The following is an 18,073-nucleotide window of genomic DNA, read 5'->3' as shown; positions in this document are numbered from 1 at the left end:
AATATATATATATATATATAATATACTGGGTGATCATTCTTAAGTTCTGAAATTTTTAAAAATCGCCTGTGGCAGACAGCGTGATTGTTGTCCTTTAGCTGGATTATTCGAAGAGGCGGACATTACTATCATGAGACATCGAAACACATGTTAATCTACCGTAAAAACCGTACTATAGGTCGAACCGGAATATAGGTCGACCCCCCAACTAACCAATTCTAAAAACGAAAAAAATCTTTTTCAATGGCAAAAGTACCGAAAGACACCCTTACCTTTAAACAAATGCGACTCAGCCGGTTGCACAATGGTGACAGTATTTATTTAAATGCTGCTTCGTGCCGTGATGATAAGGTGCTGACAAACACGCGGGTCGATGGTCGCACGATACGAAGCCCACGGCAACCGCCGAGGGCTTCCGCGTACTCAATCGCCTTTTTCTTGAAGGCGACGGTGAATTGCCGTCGGCTTCCGCTCATTTTGAAACAAAATGTGTAAAAGCAGCCTGAATGCGATGGCGAAGGCGGCTGTTTACTTCATCTGCCCATTGTTGCAAGACTTCTGTACTTTTTCCGCCAATGTCCGGTATATAAGACGAGGGTCGACTTTTCGCAATGGTTTTTTGAAAAAAAGTTCGACCTATATTCCGGTTTTTACGGTAATTAACAAAAATTGAATAATTCTTAATTACTTTACGGCACATATTCCAATGTATGAATTGTAGCCAGTGGGTTTGCAAGACGTATCCACTTGGAATGAATTTACAAGATGACACCAGTTTCGAGATAGTATTTCCAAAAGTGTGGGACGCAATGCATGGGCATTCCAGTTACTTTTATGCTTCAATGCATAAAAGTGCATTTTGGTAAAAAATAAGTGGAACAACAGTACATTTTTACGGCGAGTCTCAAGGTACATATCTCCAAACTGGTGTTATTCTGGAAATTCATTCCAAGTGGTTACGCCTTGCAACCTCGCTGGCTACAATTAGCAAATTGTGATATGTGCCACAAAATAATTAATTATGAAGTTAATTAGTGAATGCTTGATAATTATTTGAATATGTGTTTCGATTTCTCCTGCAAGCAATGTCTGCCTCTCTGAATAATCCAGCTCAAGGACTAGAGTTACGTTTCTGTAACAAGTGATTTTTAAAAAATTCCGGAAAACTTAAAAATGATCACTCCATATAGTGTTTGTTTACTTCAGATGTCTGAACAGGTAGTTCGTCTAAATGCAAGGAAAACTTGTTGGAGTGTGAAAATTTCTAATTTTCACTTGTATTTGAAAAGAATGCGCAAGGTAATGTTTGTGTATATAACAGCTGTGTAGTATGTCATTGTGGGAACTTCATTGGCATTACTTTTATCAGGCGACATTCTTAACTGCTGCTTAGGAGTGTCCTTGCACTATTATGGTGGCCTACAGTGATGCTGGAAAGCTAGCTTACCATTGTGCACGTTTTCTTGGCAAAAGTACTGCTTGCACGAATCGTTGTGCAACCCCTTAGCCTTGCATGAAAAGTAAACCTGGTGGCAGGCGTCATTTTTCTGGGCACTTGCACATCTTAATCTAGAGAAAAATGCCAAGTTAAGCTGGATTGGTAAACTATGCTTCTCGAATACCAGAAAAATATTGGTTCCACTTCGAGCATAGTCTCGGTATGCCACAAAAGCCGTAAAAAATGAAAGATTGGCGATGAGTTCACTTTGATTGTAGTTCTCAAACTAAGTTGTTTTGTTGTCAGGATGTTGAAACCGTCTGAACTAGCCAACTATTTCATCCGATAAACAATCATTGCATTGCATTGCAAAGAATACCAGACTCAACTTAGTGAGTCCTGAGAACTTTTCTTGAACCTGAGTCCTGAAAAAATTAACTCGGAAAACTCGCACTGACATATTAGCACTGTGGTTTGTATGCAAAATTCAACAGGGAAAGCTTCCCCTTTCTTCACTAATAATTTTCTGCCAAAAAAACTGAAGATATACAGTCTTGAAAGAATACTCCACCCAAGCAAGCTATGTTGGTGTTGCTCTTAAATGTACCTTTAAAGTGGCTCTGGCATACAGCATAGCACTGCTGTGGATGGAACATTGTGGAATTGTTTTTACTGCTCCAGATGCATCATGCAGATGAACCATTTCTCAATAGAAGTGGTTCGTTTAGAAAAAGGTTCATCCATTCTGCTGTACGTCTGACTGATCTTGTGCCTACAGCAGCCTTGCCCTATCTTCAGATCACTCCTATTTGAATTTGAGTCATTGAATATGGGAGGGCAATAACTTGTTTTACCCATCGGTGCGTGCAACTGTGGCAGCCATCTGACCCAACATGTCCTTCTCTTTTCAGGTTCGCAACAAAGGACAGGGTGGCAGCAGCTGCCTGGACAGTCCTTCGGGTCGGGACAACATGCACAAGCCTGTTGGCATGTACCCATGCCATGGACAGGGAGGCAACCAGGTGGGCACCATTATATGTGATACCTTATTTGTTATATCAGATATACAGGCCGGTATAATGTAAAGATCTTTTGGCCAATTCTATTTCTTTCCATTTGTATTTATTTTCTGTTAGTGTCAGCTGATCACTGTGATTAAAATGGGTGGAGTGGCACTCTGACCTCTGACAAAGCATGAACAGAAATAGCATTAGAATAGAATTGTTACATCATCTTGGTCACAGGCACTGATATATGTCTTGTCAAATATACCAGGTGCTAAAGGTATTTGAGGTCCTAATGACAACTTCATCAATAGCAACAATATTTCAGAACAGAATCAAAATCTTTGTTCAAAAGTCTCTACAACTATTTCTTTTACCACTGTTTTTTACACCCTCTTCAAACTAAATTATTGACTGAATTTGGCTTCGATAATGGCTGTATGCTTGGACCAGACAATGCATGTTGATGTTGGGTAGCCATTCCACAATAACAGCATTTAGTGAGCCTTTAGCCTGATGTGGCTAGTATTTGTTAGTCTCCCTTCTCTTTCTCTCTGACACTACCTGTATACATAGCAGTGTTAGCAGGGAACTTGTAGGATGCTGAGGGTGACGTGCCCACAGAAGTTCACAGCCAGCCACTCTTGACTTGCGTGGGCCTTGTGGGAGCAAGTAAATTGATTACTTAGGACTAGTGCCGAATGACATCATGCACATAGAAAGCTTAACTGTGGAATCTGCCACTTGATGCTGCTCTGCAATGGCCACAAGGACATTTCAAGGTTCTCACTCACCATGGCCTGTACCTGCTGGTGAAACTCAACTGCCTGAATGATGCAGAACCACTGGCAGTGCTTATTTCTTTTTCACAGGTGTTAGTTGGCCATAAACTCTTGTCTCATCCTGAAGACAAAGGATTTCGTGACATTCAAGAAGGTGGTGATCTCGAAGTCGCTGTGGTCTGCAGAGAACTAGGACAGCCTACGGCTTTATCTCCTGTGTCAGACCAAAAGCTGATACCCTCGAATAAGTGTGCTGTATAGGTGACAAGGCATTGGCGAAAACAATGTTTAGCGACTAGACAGGTAGAATGAGATTGTTACTCTCTATAGGGATTCGAGGCCATGTTCTTAAATACCTCGCTTACCCGGTATCATGATACAAGGTACAAGATGCCACAAAGAATACCTTAGATAGTATCTAAAATACCTGTATTCCCTACAGTGCCCAGCTCTGCCTGCCACATACCATCAGTTGCATGGCTGGCTACTTGCTTAAAATAGCACAAATTTCATCCGAGATTGGTCAGTAATGTAGCTCATCTTGAATTCCACATGTATTTGAATAGGAAAGTTGGTTTGAGTTGAGGCAGCCCTACTGACTAGTTTTCTTTGGATTTTTTTGTTTCATTGCAGTACTGGATGCTCAGCAAGGAGGGCGAGATCCGGAGAGATGAGGCATGTCTTGACTATGCTGGGTCTGATGTTATCCTCTACCCATGCCATGGATCCAAGGGTAACCAGCTTTGGATCTACGATGATGCGGTATGTTTTTTGATCCTGTGCTGCTCATTGTATTAACTCTTCCTTTGCTTTTTCTTTTCCTTTTGCCCAAGCTGTGCTTTAGAATGAAAAATTGACCTCCTTAATCTTTCACTGTACCAGCAGCTACCGCTGTCAAACAACCACCTTTTTGCTGGGGATAAACAGATTAACTACAAAATAGCATAGCAAGAGTCCAGCCATCACCATTGCTTTTAAATCCAATGCCAAGAGGATTTTTCCAGGGGCAGATAGAGCCATTAGATTTTGCTAATATAAATCTTGATTATTTCTAGAATTTTTCATGCGTACTTCCAGCATTAGCAAAGACATAAAAGAAATTCGATTGTTGCAGGCTATTTCTGATACCAGTTGGGCCTTCTTTCTAGACAGCTGACAATTATAGTTGGGGCGCACAGTGATGTGCCATGAAAAAAGATAGTTTTCCACCTGGAATCCGATCAGTGACTGTGCCTTTTCAAGTTGAGCATTTGAACCAGCATATGATGGCCTCTTTTGCTATCTTTGCAAAATGCCACTTTGACAAGTGAACAGATAGTACAGTAGAACCTTGTTGATACGATCCCGTTATGTACAATTTCCCATTGCCAACGTCCGCGATCGAAAACACAAAAAATTACCCAATAAAGTTACGCTTCTCTTTTACCGGTTAATACGTTTCTGGAAAACACGATCTGTCAAAACCAACGTTCAGTACATTGCCAAACTGTGATCCTTTAATGCGTTTTACGGCCGCTAAATCCCACGTAAACAAGAAAAGGCGCGAGGCGTGCGCAGTTGAGAACAGTAGCTGCCGTTGCAGCAGCTTCCTCGCAATACTCACTCACCCGTGGCACGTAAAAACGCTGGTGCACACTTAGTTTCCTATTCTGGTACCAGCAAAACTCCTCCTGGGTTGTCGCTGCCAACCCTCTTGCGATAAGCATCTTCACCTATCTGTTTCACAGCGCGTGGGGCGTAGTGCTGTTGGAAGCGTATTGTACGTTTTTATAGGCCATAACCCAAACGTGCCACCATTCCCTGCTGCAGGAGGTTTCAAAGTGAGCATCATGTTTTGCTCTGGTGGCATTGTAGGCATCTCTTGTACATTCCGGCGACGCCCAGCAGCTCGATTTCGCTTCGATTTTCTATCGCAGTCTTAAAATACTCCAGTCGAACCCGAATATATCGAATCTGAAGGGTATCACAAGAAAGTTCTATATATAGATAATTCGATGTATAAAATTAAAAAATTCATACAAAAATTTTCTAGAGGATTTTACCACTATGCGTTGTACACAAGAATTCGTTATATGTGGGTTCGATATATATCCAGATTCGACGGTATGCGATAAGAAAATGACAGTGTGTGTCTCGGGTCCCACATGCCAGCTCTATGTCTCATGCCAAAACGATTCACGCGGAGTGGGCACATCAAAACTTCCCGCCAAAGTTGCCCGCTCGAAGAAGCTGTTGACTTAGGCTGGGAGCGCAAAACATAAGCGTGCTGAAGCTGCTCGGGCCCCACCAGCTTGGCGCATGTCAGAGTCTCGTGCTGCAACGATTCGCGCAACGCTTCGCCTTAAGTAGATGTCAACCATAATTGAGTCCGCCAATTTGTTTTGTGATTTGGGATCATACGTTTACCCGGTTAGCGTGTTTTTTTCTCCCGTTTTTTTTCGAAACCATATGAACGAGGGTCTACTGTACTTTCGTCACGCACTGACAAGCATCAATGGTTTTCGACGATATCTCGTTCTTCTTCTTTCTGTGGTTTTACGTGCCAAAACCAGTTCTGATTATGAGGCACGCCGTAGTGGAGGGCTCTGGATTAATTTTGACCACCTGGGGTTCTTTAACATGCACTACAACGCAAGCACACGGGTGTTTTTGCATTTCGCCTCCATCGAAATGCGGCTGCCGCGGCCGGGATTCGATCCCGCGATCTCGTGCTCAGCAGCACAACGCCTTAGCTGACTGAGCCACCCCAGCGGGTGATGATATCTCGTGAACCATACCCTGAACCATACCCTGGCATATGCACGTGCACTGTGACATGTTCATCACTGAACCAGCGTTCATATTGCAGTGCATGTGCTTTCTGCTAGCTTAGCAGGATTGCGAAACAAATGTTAAAAATTAATGCACCGAAAGTAAAGGCAAGCTCGGTAAAGGCCACATTCGGAGGGTTCACTAACCATACATCTTTCATATCCTCTATGAAAATACATCGATGGTGCTGTGATTAGCATGTCTGTTGCTGCATGCAAGCCTCATGCATGCTTATTTTTTATTTATTAATTTGTTTAGATTGCAATGCAGCAAGACCTCAGAATGAAATTAAACATAAGCATGTAGGCCTGTTTCATGGAGATACTGCAAAAGCAACTTATAGAATATAGAATGCGTTGTCAGGAGCTATAATTGTCCCTAATTGAGTTAAGGGATCAAAGAGTAATTAGAGTCTGGTGTTTGTGTCCCTTTTGTTCTTTTTTAGCTGTACAGCAATTTAGCAAAAACAAAAAAAAGCCGTATTTTCTAGTAGCTCTTTTTATGACACATAATCTTTTTTTTCCCTTCTTCACTACCTTGTACATGTCAACACTTGCCAGTTTTTGTCAGTATTGACCTCTCAGCACAATCATAAATGTACGTACACATGCTGCTGCACATTGTACTTGTGGGATCAGTCACTGAGCATCACAGAAGCTAATATATATAGAGAGAGAGAACTTATTTGAAGGGAGGCAGAGAGGTCGGCATAGGTAAATTCTTACCTTAAATTTAGCACAGTTGTCACTTACATTTAGTTAATGGTACTATAAAGCAAAAATTATGTTTGATGACGTTTTGTGTACTTTCCAAGTTATGAGGGTAACTTGAAAATTTGTACCAGATGTTGATCACTAAATATCTCACCGATAGTAAAAGCAGTTTGACTTTGCAATCTGCAGCCGCATTTCCTTTTTTTTTTTCTTTTTATGAGTGATTTTAGCTGGACATCACTTACTCCGAATACCATGCTTTCTTGAATTATACAGAGTGGCACAGTTCAGCATGGTAGCAGTCGGAAGTGCCTGGAGATGTCTGAGGACCGTCAGAAAGTCAGCATGGAGATCTGCTCTGGGAGCCTCAGGCAGAGCTGGATCTTCCAGAACTACAACAAGACCAAGGCCATCAAGATTCCCAGTCGGGGCCACTAGGTTGCTGTGAACAACCCAGCTGCTGCTGCAAGGGATTTCTCACTTGACAGGACCTCATAATATCAGTGCATGAAGTGGAAGTCAAGACAAACATAAGAAACAAAACAAAAAAGGGAATGTGGACAATTTAAAGGTGCGTGCTAGCAGTGGACTGACGGTGTCGTAATTGTTGTGAGAGTGCATCAGTTCATCGGTCACATCACCTCGGCCAGACCTCGGGAGGGTGCCCCGGCTGCCTTTCCATTCATCTGCCTCCTCAGCTCAGTTACTGCTGAATTCAGGCCTTCAGTTTCAGTGGACTTCTGCTTTGATGTTTGCTTTGTTGCTGGATCTGCTGTCATTTCGACGTCATCACAAGGTTCCTGCCAATGGAGGCAAAGGAAAATTCTGGTGGCTACCAAGTTTAGAAGGATGTCATTTGGTATGCCTCTATCCTCTACGGTTGGCAGATTGAGAGAAGATTTTGCCGAGCACCCTTTACGAAGTGCCAAGAATCAAAAAATGCTGGAAGTTCGAGGTGCTTCCCAACTGAGTGGCTGCAAGTGTTCCGCCAACAGTGCCTCATCTGTGAATTCTTTCATCCATGTTTTGATGAGTGCCGAGTGTTATTTTTGCCGAGTGTTTCCTTTTTTTTTTTTTTATTCAATGGACTTTTTGTGTCATTGTTGCTGCTGTTATTGTTTGCACGGATGCCCTTGCAAGCTGCAAAGACTGAAGCACATTGTTATTGGCAAGGCATCCCGCAAAGACTCTGTAACAAATTTACCACTACGTTGAAGGTGTATTTTTGCAAAAAAAAAAAAAAAAACTATGTACAGTGTGCTGCCAGCAGCATTAGCTGTGCACTACATGTGGCCCTCTGGTTTCAGCACACACACAAATGAAAAGCACATGTTTTTTTACCACGTGAGCCATTTGCAAGTGTGCATTATAGCCTTGAGTATTTTTCTTTAAATCGCTGCACATGAACTGCGTGCTTTTGGTCGTCGTCCCACTAAACAGGCCGGAAAACCTAGAGCGAGAGTTTATTCCATCAGGGTGTTTGGGGAGAGAACGTTTCTGTGGGTTTTTATATGTAGATTTCTTGACGTTGTTCCTCTAGGATTTTTTTTTCCCTTTCTTTTTGAAGGTGGTGTGGGTTCTGGGAAATCGCTTTCTTCTACTCTTTAAAATTGAAATATAGCATCTGCCGTGTTGCATGTGCTTTGGTTCTCTTCTGTTAAAATTTGTAGCATTCCATCTTTTCTAGTCAGTTTATGCATTCCAGTTTTTTCTGTTTTCCTTTTTGGCCCTGCATACATCTGTGTACAAAGTGGTGACTGAAATTTAAGGGAAAGGGCTTGCGTGTGTGTGCTTACCTTGCACTCAAACGTTTGAGAATTGTGCCTTATCAAAAGTAATGTTTGCAACAAATCATTTTTTTTAATGAATAAAATTCTGTTCAAACATTCACTCTACATTTCGAAGGCTTATGTCATGAAAATGACAAACTCAAAATCACCAACATGTCTATATGTGTGCTGTCACAAAATGTTCCAATCAAATGTGCTTAGCATGTGCACAGATCTCAGATGGTGGTTATCTCTTGTCTAGTTTATCGCTTATTAGTGCGAAAAATAGAAACTTGGCCGGAACAGTTCTAGGACTGAGCTTGTAAAAATCATTCATTGAACTTTCAAATTATGCCTGGTCTCGTCACCCCTCGGCTATTTATGCACAGCTTCCACCATTTCTGGAGGTCATGGAAGCAAGCAGAGAAAGCGTCGGCCTGGGCTGCAATATTGCAGCGATGCATTTTCCCAATGCCTTTTGGTGCTTTTCGCGTTCATGAGTGGTCAAAGTGACCGGCAGCCCTGGGCGTTTTTCAGCACATTATGCACAGCAGTTTTCTTTGCTGCCATACCTTCGCGACGCTTCCCTTTCAATGGTGATTTCACACGAGGAAACAAAAAAATTTTAGGTGGTGGCAGGTGGTGTGAATATGGGAGATGATGTAAAACAGGAATATGGGTGTTTGGCCAAATATCCATGGGCTGATGCAGCAGTGTGGGGCCTTGAGTAGTCATATAACAAGAACCACTGTCCAGATGACAACTAAGAATGGCGCCGTGAAAGTGCTTGGCACAAACATGGCATCTATGAATGAGGAATGACAACGACAATGATTTGACAATGAGTGCGGTCATATTTGTCATCAGTGTTAGGGGAAAGCTGGATGGCCGGACAGACATGGCAAACCTAGTTTTGAGCTTTACAACTGCTGTCGTAGTAAATCATTTGTGCACAAAGCTCTGGGTGCTCATTAAAGCATAGAGTTTCATACAATAATTATTAGAGGGAACTGTGCTGTTAGTGTCTACGGGAGCTGCAAGCATGGAAATGATGGCTAGTACATGGATCTGCCTAAACTTCTGTCTGTAGACGGCTTGGTGACTTCATAAAATTATCATTTTCAACAGAATAGTGCGCTATAAATCATTAAATAGACAATTGACCGAGGGCCGGATTATAATGGAGGACCTCTAGCACGGAAGCCCGATATTGAAACTATTACGCCACGGACGCATGTGTCGACAAGCGGCATAGAACACGTTTAATTAGTTGAGGAAGCCAACGCGTTAAATTGGTGCGCTTCGATTTGGCCACCTGAACAGGCGGAACCGCTACAATTAGCCGCAATTATCAGTGTTCTCAGTCTTATTGCATACTGCATTTAGAAAAAGTATACATTTCTTTGAAACTTAGGCCATTAAAGGCAGGGCAAAGTGTAGTAAACAAAGCCACAAGCACGAAGGTAAGAAGAATCGATATACCTACCATCATTGCTATGGTGGCTGAACAATCGCATTGCCACAGTTCCCTCTATTAATTATAGTAGGAAACTAGCCAATTTGGAGTCCTACACTACGGAAACTGTCATAGCCCTTGTGTCCCTTTCGTTAAACCCCATCAGTCAGTCATAACCCATATGACACAGCACCCTGGACCAGGCCACACACATGTATATATACACACAACACAGTGCAATTTAAAAGGTAAAAGGTTTATTTCACAGAGATATACACATAACTGCAGTTCATTCAGTCACTATATAACCTTCAAGCCCAAAACCAACAAATGAAAGGAGGGACATTCAAACAACTATGTCATATGTTTTCTGGTGGAGAGGCAGTTTTATGGACACCACGAGTTTGTAACCAGCTACTGCACTCATCATTTGGTATGTTCCAAGGCATGTGCAACATAATTATGTTTTGCTTCTTTTTCTCAGCATTCCAACAGTAAAAACAAAAGGAAAGTTGGTACAGTTAGACTGACAAAGTGCCCAATGGTTTTTATACGTGACTTGTAATAAAACCACCTGAATGCACAGCAGCCAATTAACATATATACCTAAAGCCTTTAACTTGTATGCTTATTGCTAATGTCGCTTGGTAATTTTTAAGAATAGTGCTTTAGCATATGACTTGTTACTCAGGAAATCTGTTCTTAATGTTTTGCTTAAGTCTGGAAAAAATTTACACTTTCATTACAGCATGTAACTATGCAACACTGGAAGATTTAGCATAAGCCTGAATTACTAGAAAAAAAATTGTACTAGTATAGGTACAGTTTCAATGCAAATAAAATTGTAGCTGGCCTGGGTAGTAAATATGTCCAATATAAGGCGATCTTATGATATGGTCTTTCTTCAAATTCAATTACTTGGACTGGGAAATTTACGCAGCCTTTATGAATATTTTGCTTTTTGGCATGGTAGCAGACCAGCATTAAACCATGTCGCACAAGTCCGACCTCAAAAGCTTAGGGAAGCTAGGAAGATTGCAGTAGACAGGTATACTGCTCACTTTGGCTTTTTCGCTTTTTTTCATTAACTGCTATAAAATCTTTTGAATAGCAGTTCTCACGAGGCACGCTTATGCACTTATTGGTCAAGTATTCAAAACGTGCAACTCCTCTCGTACATTACAAAACTTGCAGAACAACTGTGCAGCCATTAAAATCACAGTTAAATGTAAAACAGCACGGCAAAGTGCACATCTCACAATGGACAGGAACTGCAAGAACATACACCGCATTACCGCTGATGCTTTCCTCATTACATAGGCAATGATAGCTTATCTCCATACCTTGCCTGAAAGCCTATGCGCAGTAAAATTGCACTAGTACAAAAGAAGGCTTGCTGACATACGTATTTTCATTCTGCAAGCACTTTGCATAACAGTTAAATGATGCATCATGCTGTGTTAAGCAGAACTGGGAAAACCATTTTTTTATTGTCATGTGCACAAATGCAGTGGGTTTGATTTACATACAAATTCATTTGCAGCCTTCTACACTGTGACAGCTGGAAACTCGGTAAATAAATAGTTGTGGTTATATGTAAACAACAACAACAACAAAAAACGAGAATGTAGAAAACCTGCAAAGCAATGGCTCTATGTACATTTCCACATGAAAGGAAGGCAAGCAAATGTACCTTCATTGTTCGCACTTAAATTTTCATTCATCCTCCTGTTACAATGAAGCTAGTTACAGCCAAGTGTCTTAATGACATGATACAAAAGACAGCACCTGTGCAGCAAAAAATAAAAAGGTCCTGTGATGTGCAAGGCAGCACTAATAATTTTATGCATCAGCATTCTTTAACTGTGGCATCACAAAAATGAGTCATATGAGCTACTTATGTAGTGAACTAACTAGTGCAGCGTCAACAGCTGCCACATGCTGTTACCATGGGTTAAAAGAGAGTGCAGTATTTGCACTTTACACTGTTGCCCTCCTGGCAGCTTGCATTAGCCAAACTACGGCTCAGGAGTCCCCACAGCTGACGTGAATGCACTCATCTGTTTTGCTGGCAGAAGCAAAGGGAAGACTCCCTGCCAGCACCAATTTGCAACAACGCTTACTATTGCAGGAGTATTTATAAAGTCACGCTTTTGATGACATTCAGCTTGACTAAAAGATAACACGTTTTGTTCCAAGAATTTGCTCATATTTTCAGAACACAAATAGAAGCATGTACCCTTAACCAATATAATAGGATAAAACCAACACTGTACAACATGGGCCTATGTCACAACTTAAGAGTACTGAAGTAAGAAAATTCGATGTCCAAAGTGGAAACAAAAACTGTTTGTAACACAGTTTCTGCAGGAAAATAGTGATTGCTCTTAAAGGCTGAAAACGGATTCCTTGCAGAGTGTAGCACCTGTTTGACAGACCTATAGAAAAATGTGTTCTGTTAGGCACACAAACAGTCCCAACTCCATCTCAAGAGTGGCAAAGAAAGGACTTTCCTAACTATATCTTCAAAAATTAGAATAGAATATGAAACTAAGCAAATTTTGCTAAACATGAGCCTTGCTCTTCCACATAGTCATGCCTTATGTACCAGCGTGCATCTTTTGCTCTACATCTTTTGCTGGACCCTCTACAAGAATAAAATCTGGAACTGCTAACAACAACCTTCTCAAGGCACTGCACAAAATGTGGACTGTTCGGTACTAGTTCATACACAACCAAAAAATGAAAAGTAAACGATCTTGAGTGAGAAGACATCATTCACGACCACTATATCATCATCATCTTTCAGAGCTCATTAAGAAACTTACTTTGATATTTTTCCCCATCTCCCTGCAAACGCACAATCCCATTTCTTAATGGCTGCACCCACGCCAACATCATCTACAAGAGTGGCAGTGTGGCACTGAACTTGGTTTAACAGCAATCTGGTCGTGGATGTTGAATGCATCAGAGCTGCCTGTTTCTACTTCCTCATCATATGAGGCCCTCATTACGGGACTTGCATTTCGGCACTGTTTCTGGAAACACTATGGCAGTGAACTATGTCGAGAGGACGTCAGATGCCCTCTCTGTGTGCAAATCACCAGGCCCTCGTCATGAAGAAACTTAAGAACAGCAGTAACTGCACTGCGACAAAACCTGTGCTGTAAACAGCACTTTCATCTCCATGATTAGAAAGCCTAGCGTTTAAATAAATAAGCATAGATTTCTTTCTGTACAGGACAACACAAAAAAATATATAGAAAACAAGGTCTAGTCCCCTTTGATAGACACGAGAAACCCTGACAAGAGCACCACTTGAGTACTGCTGTTTCCAGCAACTCAAAGTGTTACTTTGCGGAAATCAACGGCTTATGGCCTTGAAGTCAGTGTAAATCTACGTTATCACTTCAGTATGTGCCGCAAGGAAAGGAGAAATGGTAGCGACAGAAACTTCAATAGTGGAAAGAAAGAAAGAAAGAACTTTGGCAGAATGCAAAAGTGTCCTTGCAACTTGTTGCTTCACATGAATGCAGCTTGTCGTTAAGAGCCATGCTCAATGAAACTTGAAGAATTGATGAAACATAATTTTTGCAGGCTGTAAATCTTGGAATGTGCCATTCCCTTGTGCATTACATCAAAAGCTAGCCATCCATGGTGCACAGACTGTGATGTGACTCCTAAGCAGTGTCACAGCATTGCTCAGCACTGTATACCATTCAATCCAGAAAAATGTGTAGGCCAGTGCTACAGTGACACCAGTGTGTGCGAGGTCTTGTAGCACCGGCGCCAGATTTGCTTTCACATTTTCAAAGATTACAGGCTGCAGAGGCTGTTATACTCTCAACCCATGCTAATGCCAGAAATTCAAGCAGCGCTGCAAGGTTTTCTGTTTACTCTGGCTGCAGTCCCAGTGAGCTGCACATTTTCAGAACAGATGGCACAACAGTGTACCAATATGAAAAGGAACAAGTGATCTGTTTTTAACTGATGATTGCTGCAGACATGCATCTTTAAGCCTCACTTACTGCTATCTGCAACATAGTTCTCATGATGAAGACTCTGTCATGTGGAACTTTTTGAATTTCAGTACAAGAATGAGGAAAAGTATGGGTGTTGGATGAGAATCTGGCGTTTCCTTTCATATTTATGCACCATGTACAGTCAGCAGTGAAAGACTCGTGACCACGGCAAAATTTCTTCTCGCACAGTTGTGCGATGTGGAATTGTCTCAGTGCAATACCTTGGTAGAACAGGCACACATTTCCAGCTGTCATACCCAAGTTGCTAAGAAGCAAAAAAAAAAAAAAAAAATGTTTCGTGGCAGCTGTGGTCTCCAGACGTTTTCTTGGGACTATACATCAACATAAAAAGGTAGGCAGGGCATAGGAGTGGCTGTCTAGTTAAATTTAGGCATAACAAGAGAAACCTTCAGAGTACTCACTTAAGTCACAGTTATGTCACCTGACGTTTGTATGGTTTGTGCACCTATAGCGATAGAACACCATTCCTGCACTTTGTTTACCATTGTCAATAGATGTGAACATCGCCAAAGGCAAAGGCATTGTGTAAGCCCATGTAAATACATCTCATACATGAAAAACCATCTTTGTCCACATAACTGGCTCAAAGCCACAAGCTGCAGAAGAAAATGCTAGAGCAAGATGACTCCCCAGTGGGTGTAAAGTACTGGAGATGAAGGCCGTGAAAAGAGTAAGAAATGAATGGAGAGTAAGATTAACGGCTTGACACAGGCACCGCTGGGCACGCAGCTATCGGCAGACCTCGACCTGAGATCGGCTAGGAAGGTGCACTTGGATAGCACGCCCCGGACGGATGTCACACTCGTTTCACTTGGCTCGGATGTTGTTTGCACATATCGTCTTTCCATTATGTGCCATTAAAATCCTTGTCCGATGTAGGCGCTGGTGAGTAGCCATCAGCTGGACGCTTCCGCTTGAAGAAGCCCAACTGCAGGGGAAAATGATGTTGCTGTAAACATGCTCTGTCATCATGTTTCACAGCCAGTGCTCTTAATCTGCCTCACCAATGACAGTTGTGATCCATTATAAGAAAAATGCTGACTAATTAGAAATTAGGTACATGCTGCACATGACAGTACAGCATTCATCACAGCAGCTGTACTGTTGCGCTAACAAAGCCACTATATAGGAGCTGCAGCATAACATAAAATGTAAATATCATGACAGTGATGAAAGTCCCACAAATTCTCACTTGTGAGACTTAGTTCAAGTTATTCAGACTAGAAAAAATAGAGATAGGTTGGTATGAATCTTTCACTGCTTGCCTAATTTGCTTTAGGTTATGACATACAAACAGCCATAAGTAACCTGATCAAAGGGAGAAAAAAGGGGAATTGATGCACTACCCAACAAAGTGATAGCTTTTTGTTTTTAATTTATCACAGGGATTTGTCAACATTTATAGACTTTTTAATTATAACAGAGCAGTAAAAATCTAAAACTTTAAGAGCAAGTAACATTGAATACTAACTTATCCAAAAGGTTTTTCACACACGATTGCAATGATTGAATAATGAATAACTTTTGAAATAATAAAAAACTGAAATAATGCAATGAATGAACTGATTGCAATGTTGAACAGACAATGTGAGTGTCAAGCTCACACAATTTACATATGAAAGCCACACACTGCTAGCCATTGACCCTGTGTCCATAAAGAAGGCAGCCACAATCACTACAGTCAACATTAATTAATTCGATGTTGGTTAACAACCTTAAACAAATGCTGTTCAAAAGTTACAGAAGTGGACCATAAGTGTAAACAAGTTCTTTTAGTTCAAGCACTGGATTATCCTAACCATATTTGTGCATTCAATCAAAGTAGAATAAAAGAAGGCTACATTATTAACCAGGACACGTTAATCAGATACTCTCTAATTTTATATAAGACAGACCAAGTTACAACGGCTCGGACATTCTGTGATGCTAAATGAGTGATTAAATGTGCCAGGCCATTACAGTGGAATCTCGATGATACGAATCTCACGGGGTCACGAAAAATATTCGTATTAGCCGAAATTCGTATCATCGAAACAATTAAAACTAGCTAAATTCAGGGGGGACGCGCGGATCAGATCGCGAACATCACGAGAAAAATTGATTTTTGAAAACCACGCATTTCGGTATCTGCAACGCCTAATCTACGCTGTATCAAAATGGTTTGGCTGAAAACGCACTAAAAGTGGTCGAAAAACATTAATTCGTCAGTGCGCAGGGCGAGAAAACAGCTTTAAATTGCGCAAGATCACCGCAGTTCATGGAGACATATCTCATATTTCCCACCACCGAGCGCATCTTGATATCGTTCGAAAGCTCAAAGTTTCGCCGTTCCGCTTCTCAACTCGTCCGTCGTCGCCATCTTGTAACAAACGCACAAACGCAAAAGAAGGGCCGGTCTGCGATAGGTAGTCACACGGGCCCTCCGATGAAAGCGGGCCTCCGATTGGCTGCCGTGCTGAAAGGCGTCTCTTCATTGGTTGCTGCTGTGGCAGGGGCAAGATGGCAACCGCAGTTGTCTGCTTCGTAAACCACGCCGGCGTCTTCACTTGACACGCAGAATTCGGATTACTGAGAGCTCCCGGGTTAGTGATGGATCATCGCTCGTTGGAGAAGAAGTTTTGGACGAAGCACGTTTTCGGAATACGGAAGCGCGAGAAACGGAGGAGCAACCGACTGAACGTGCCGCGCTATCTTGCACCGTGTGGCTCCAGCAGCGAAACCGACAATCGCCCTGTGCCATCAGCAGTGATAATGCAGTCTACGGAAGACGCGCCAGCGGAGGCTCCCGCGCCTTGGCGTACGGCCGCGCGAATCAGCCGAGATCGTATCTCGGTAGACATAGCTCGCTGCGACTAGGCAAAATGATGCAAACACAAAGAACGCGGCCCAAAGCACAGCAGCCACTCCGTCCGATGGCACGCGGAAAAGGAGGAAAAGCACAAAAGCAACAAAAGCGCCACCGCTTTAAACTCTTCGCACCCAGTCGCGGCCTCCGCGCTGTCCGGCGCCGCGTCCGCGCCTCCGCACCAAAAGAGAAAGGGAAAAAGCACGTGACTGCGCACTGTTCTCTTTCGCGGCCGTCGGTGGGGCGGTGTTTATTCGTATCAACCGACACGAGTCGAAAATCGATTCGTAACAACCGTTCTCTATCACGTTGCAGAGTAATGGGGCTCGGCCGGGAACACAGAAAAAATCGTATCATCCGGAAATTCGTATTAGTCGTGATTGTATCATCGAGATTCCACTGTATTCAGCTAGTATTAGCCTGTTTACTTATGCAAGGCTGTTAAGCATAATTTTGCAGCACTGTGTGATACATCAGCAAGTGTAATCAAGTTCTTTCTGTGTGAGTGCAATCAACGTATGAAGTCAGTGCGTGTAGCTCGTCTGCATCACAGATGTGCTTACTCTCAGTACCTCCCATCATGCAAATGAAATTAGATCACAGGTAATACAATAGGCCGTGCATTTCATGTTAGGCATGGCTGCAATTACGTGAGAAAAAATCCTGACTAAAGTGAAAACACACCAGTATGATTTTGTTACATAATGGTGGACAAGAACTGTGGTGCCACTACAATTCCCACTCCTTCCCTTTCATGTACACTGCTACAAATTTTCTTTGCAGCTTTTGGTTAGTGTATATTCTTATGACAAGAGTTACTACAGCCACACACCTCAGTACAACCCAGTGCTTCAATGGTACTGCTTGAATAGTGCGTTAAGGCGCATACACACAAGCGGCGAAATGCGCGTGGCACGCCACCGCCGATAAAACGCAGCTGAGGCAGGGCGGCCAAACCACCTGGCGGCACGCCACTGCAGCAGTCACGTGACAGCATAGACTCCTCCCCTTTCTCAAACTATCTGCCAGCTCTGTCCGGGAGCTGACACGTGCAGACTATAGCGCGAAACGAGTTTCCGGCTGACACCGAACGCGAGTCTGCATAAAACCAGTTTCCCGCGTGCACGTAACGGAAGCGGCCAGTCTCATTGGTCTCCTTCATCCGCGGTGTGCGGCAAACTGCAAAAAATCAGTCTAGGACCGATCCCTCCC

General features: G+C 42.5%; 2 protein-coding genes across 8 annotated transcripts in view; one reads left to right on the top strand and one right to left on the bottom strand.

Annotated features, from left to right (window-relative positions):
- The window catches only part of LOC119443108 (putative polypeptide N-acetylgalactosaminyltransferase 9), a 215,014-nt gene extending 206,376 nt beyond the window's left edge, over positions 1 to 8,638 (top strand). For all 7 annotated transcript variants that reach the window (XM_049662578.1, XM_049662574.1, XM_049662573.1 and 4 more), the window contains 3 exons: positions 2,350 to 2,460; positions 3,858 to 3,986; positions 7,025 to 8,638. In XM_049662578.1, coding sequence (XP_049518535.1) covers positions 2,350 to 2,460; positions 3,858 to 3,986; positions 7,025 to 7,186 — 402 coding nt within the window. In that variant the 3' untranslated portion in view covers positions 7,187 to 8,638. The remainder of the gene's footprint in view (positions 1 to 2,349; positions 2,461 to 3,857; positions 3,987 to 7,024) is intronic.
- A 1,575-nt stretch (positions 8,639 to 10,213) lies between these two features.
- Positions 10,214 to 18,073, bottom strand: part of LOC119443105 (integrin alpha-PS1) — a 118,735-nt gene continuing 110,875 nt past the window's right edge. Inside the window, exon 26 of the mRNA XM_037708254.2 lies at positions 10,214 to 14,944. Within this exon, the coding sequence (XP_037564182.1) occupies positions 14,864 to 14,944 (81 nt within the window). The 3' untranslated portion in view covers positions 10,214 to 14,863. The remainder of the gene's footprint in view (positions 14,945 to 18,073) is intronic.

Source organism: Dermacentor silvarum, chromosome 2 (assembly GCF_013339745.2).
Source record: "Dermacentor silvarum isolate Dsil-2018 chromosome 2, BIME_Dsil_1.4, whole genome shotgun sequence".
Lineage (NCBI taxonomy): Eukaryota > Metazoa > Arthropoda > Arachnida > Ixodida > Ixodidae > Dermacentor > Dermacentor silvarum.
Note: the sequence above shows the minus strand (reverse complement) of the source record. Positions and strands in the feature narration are given on the sequence as shown.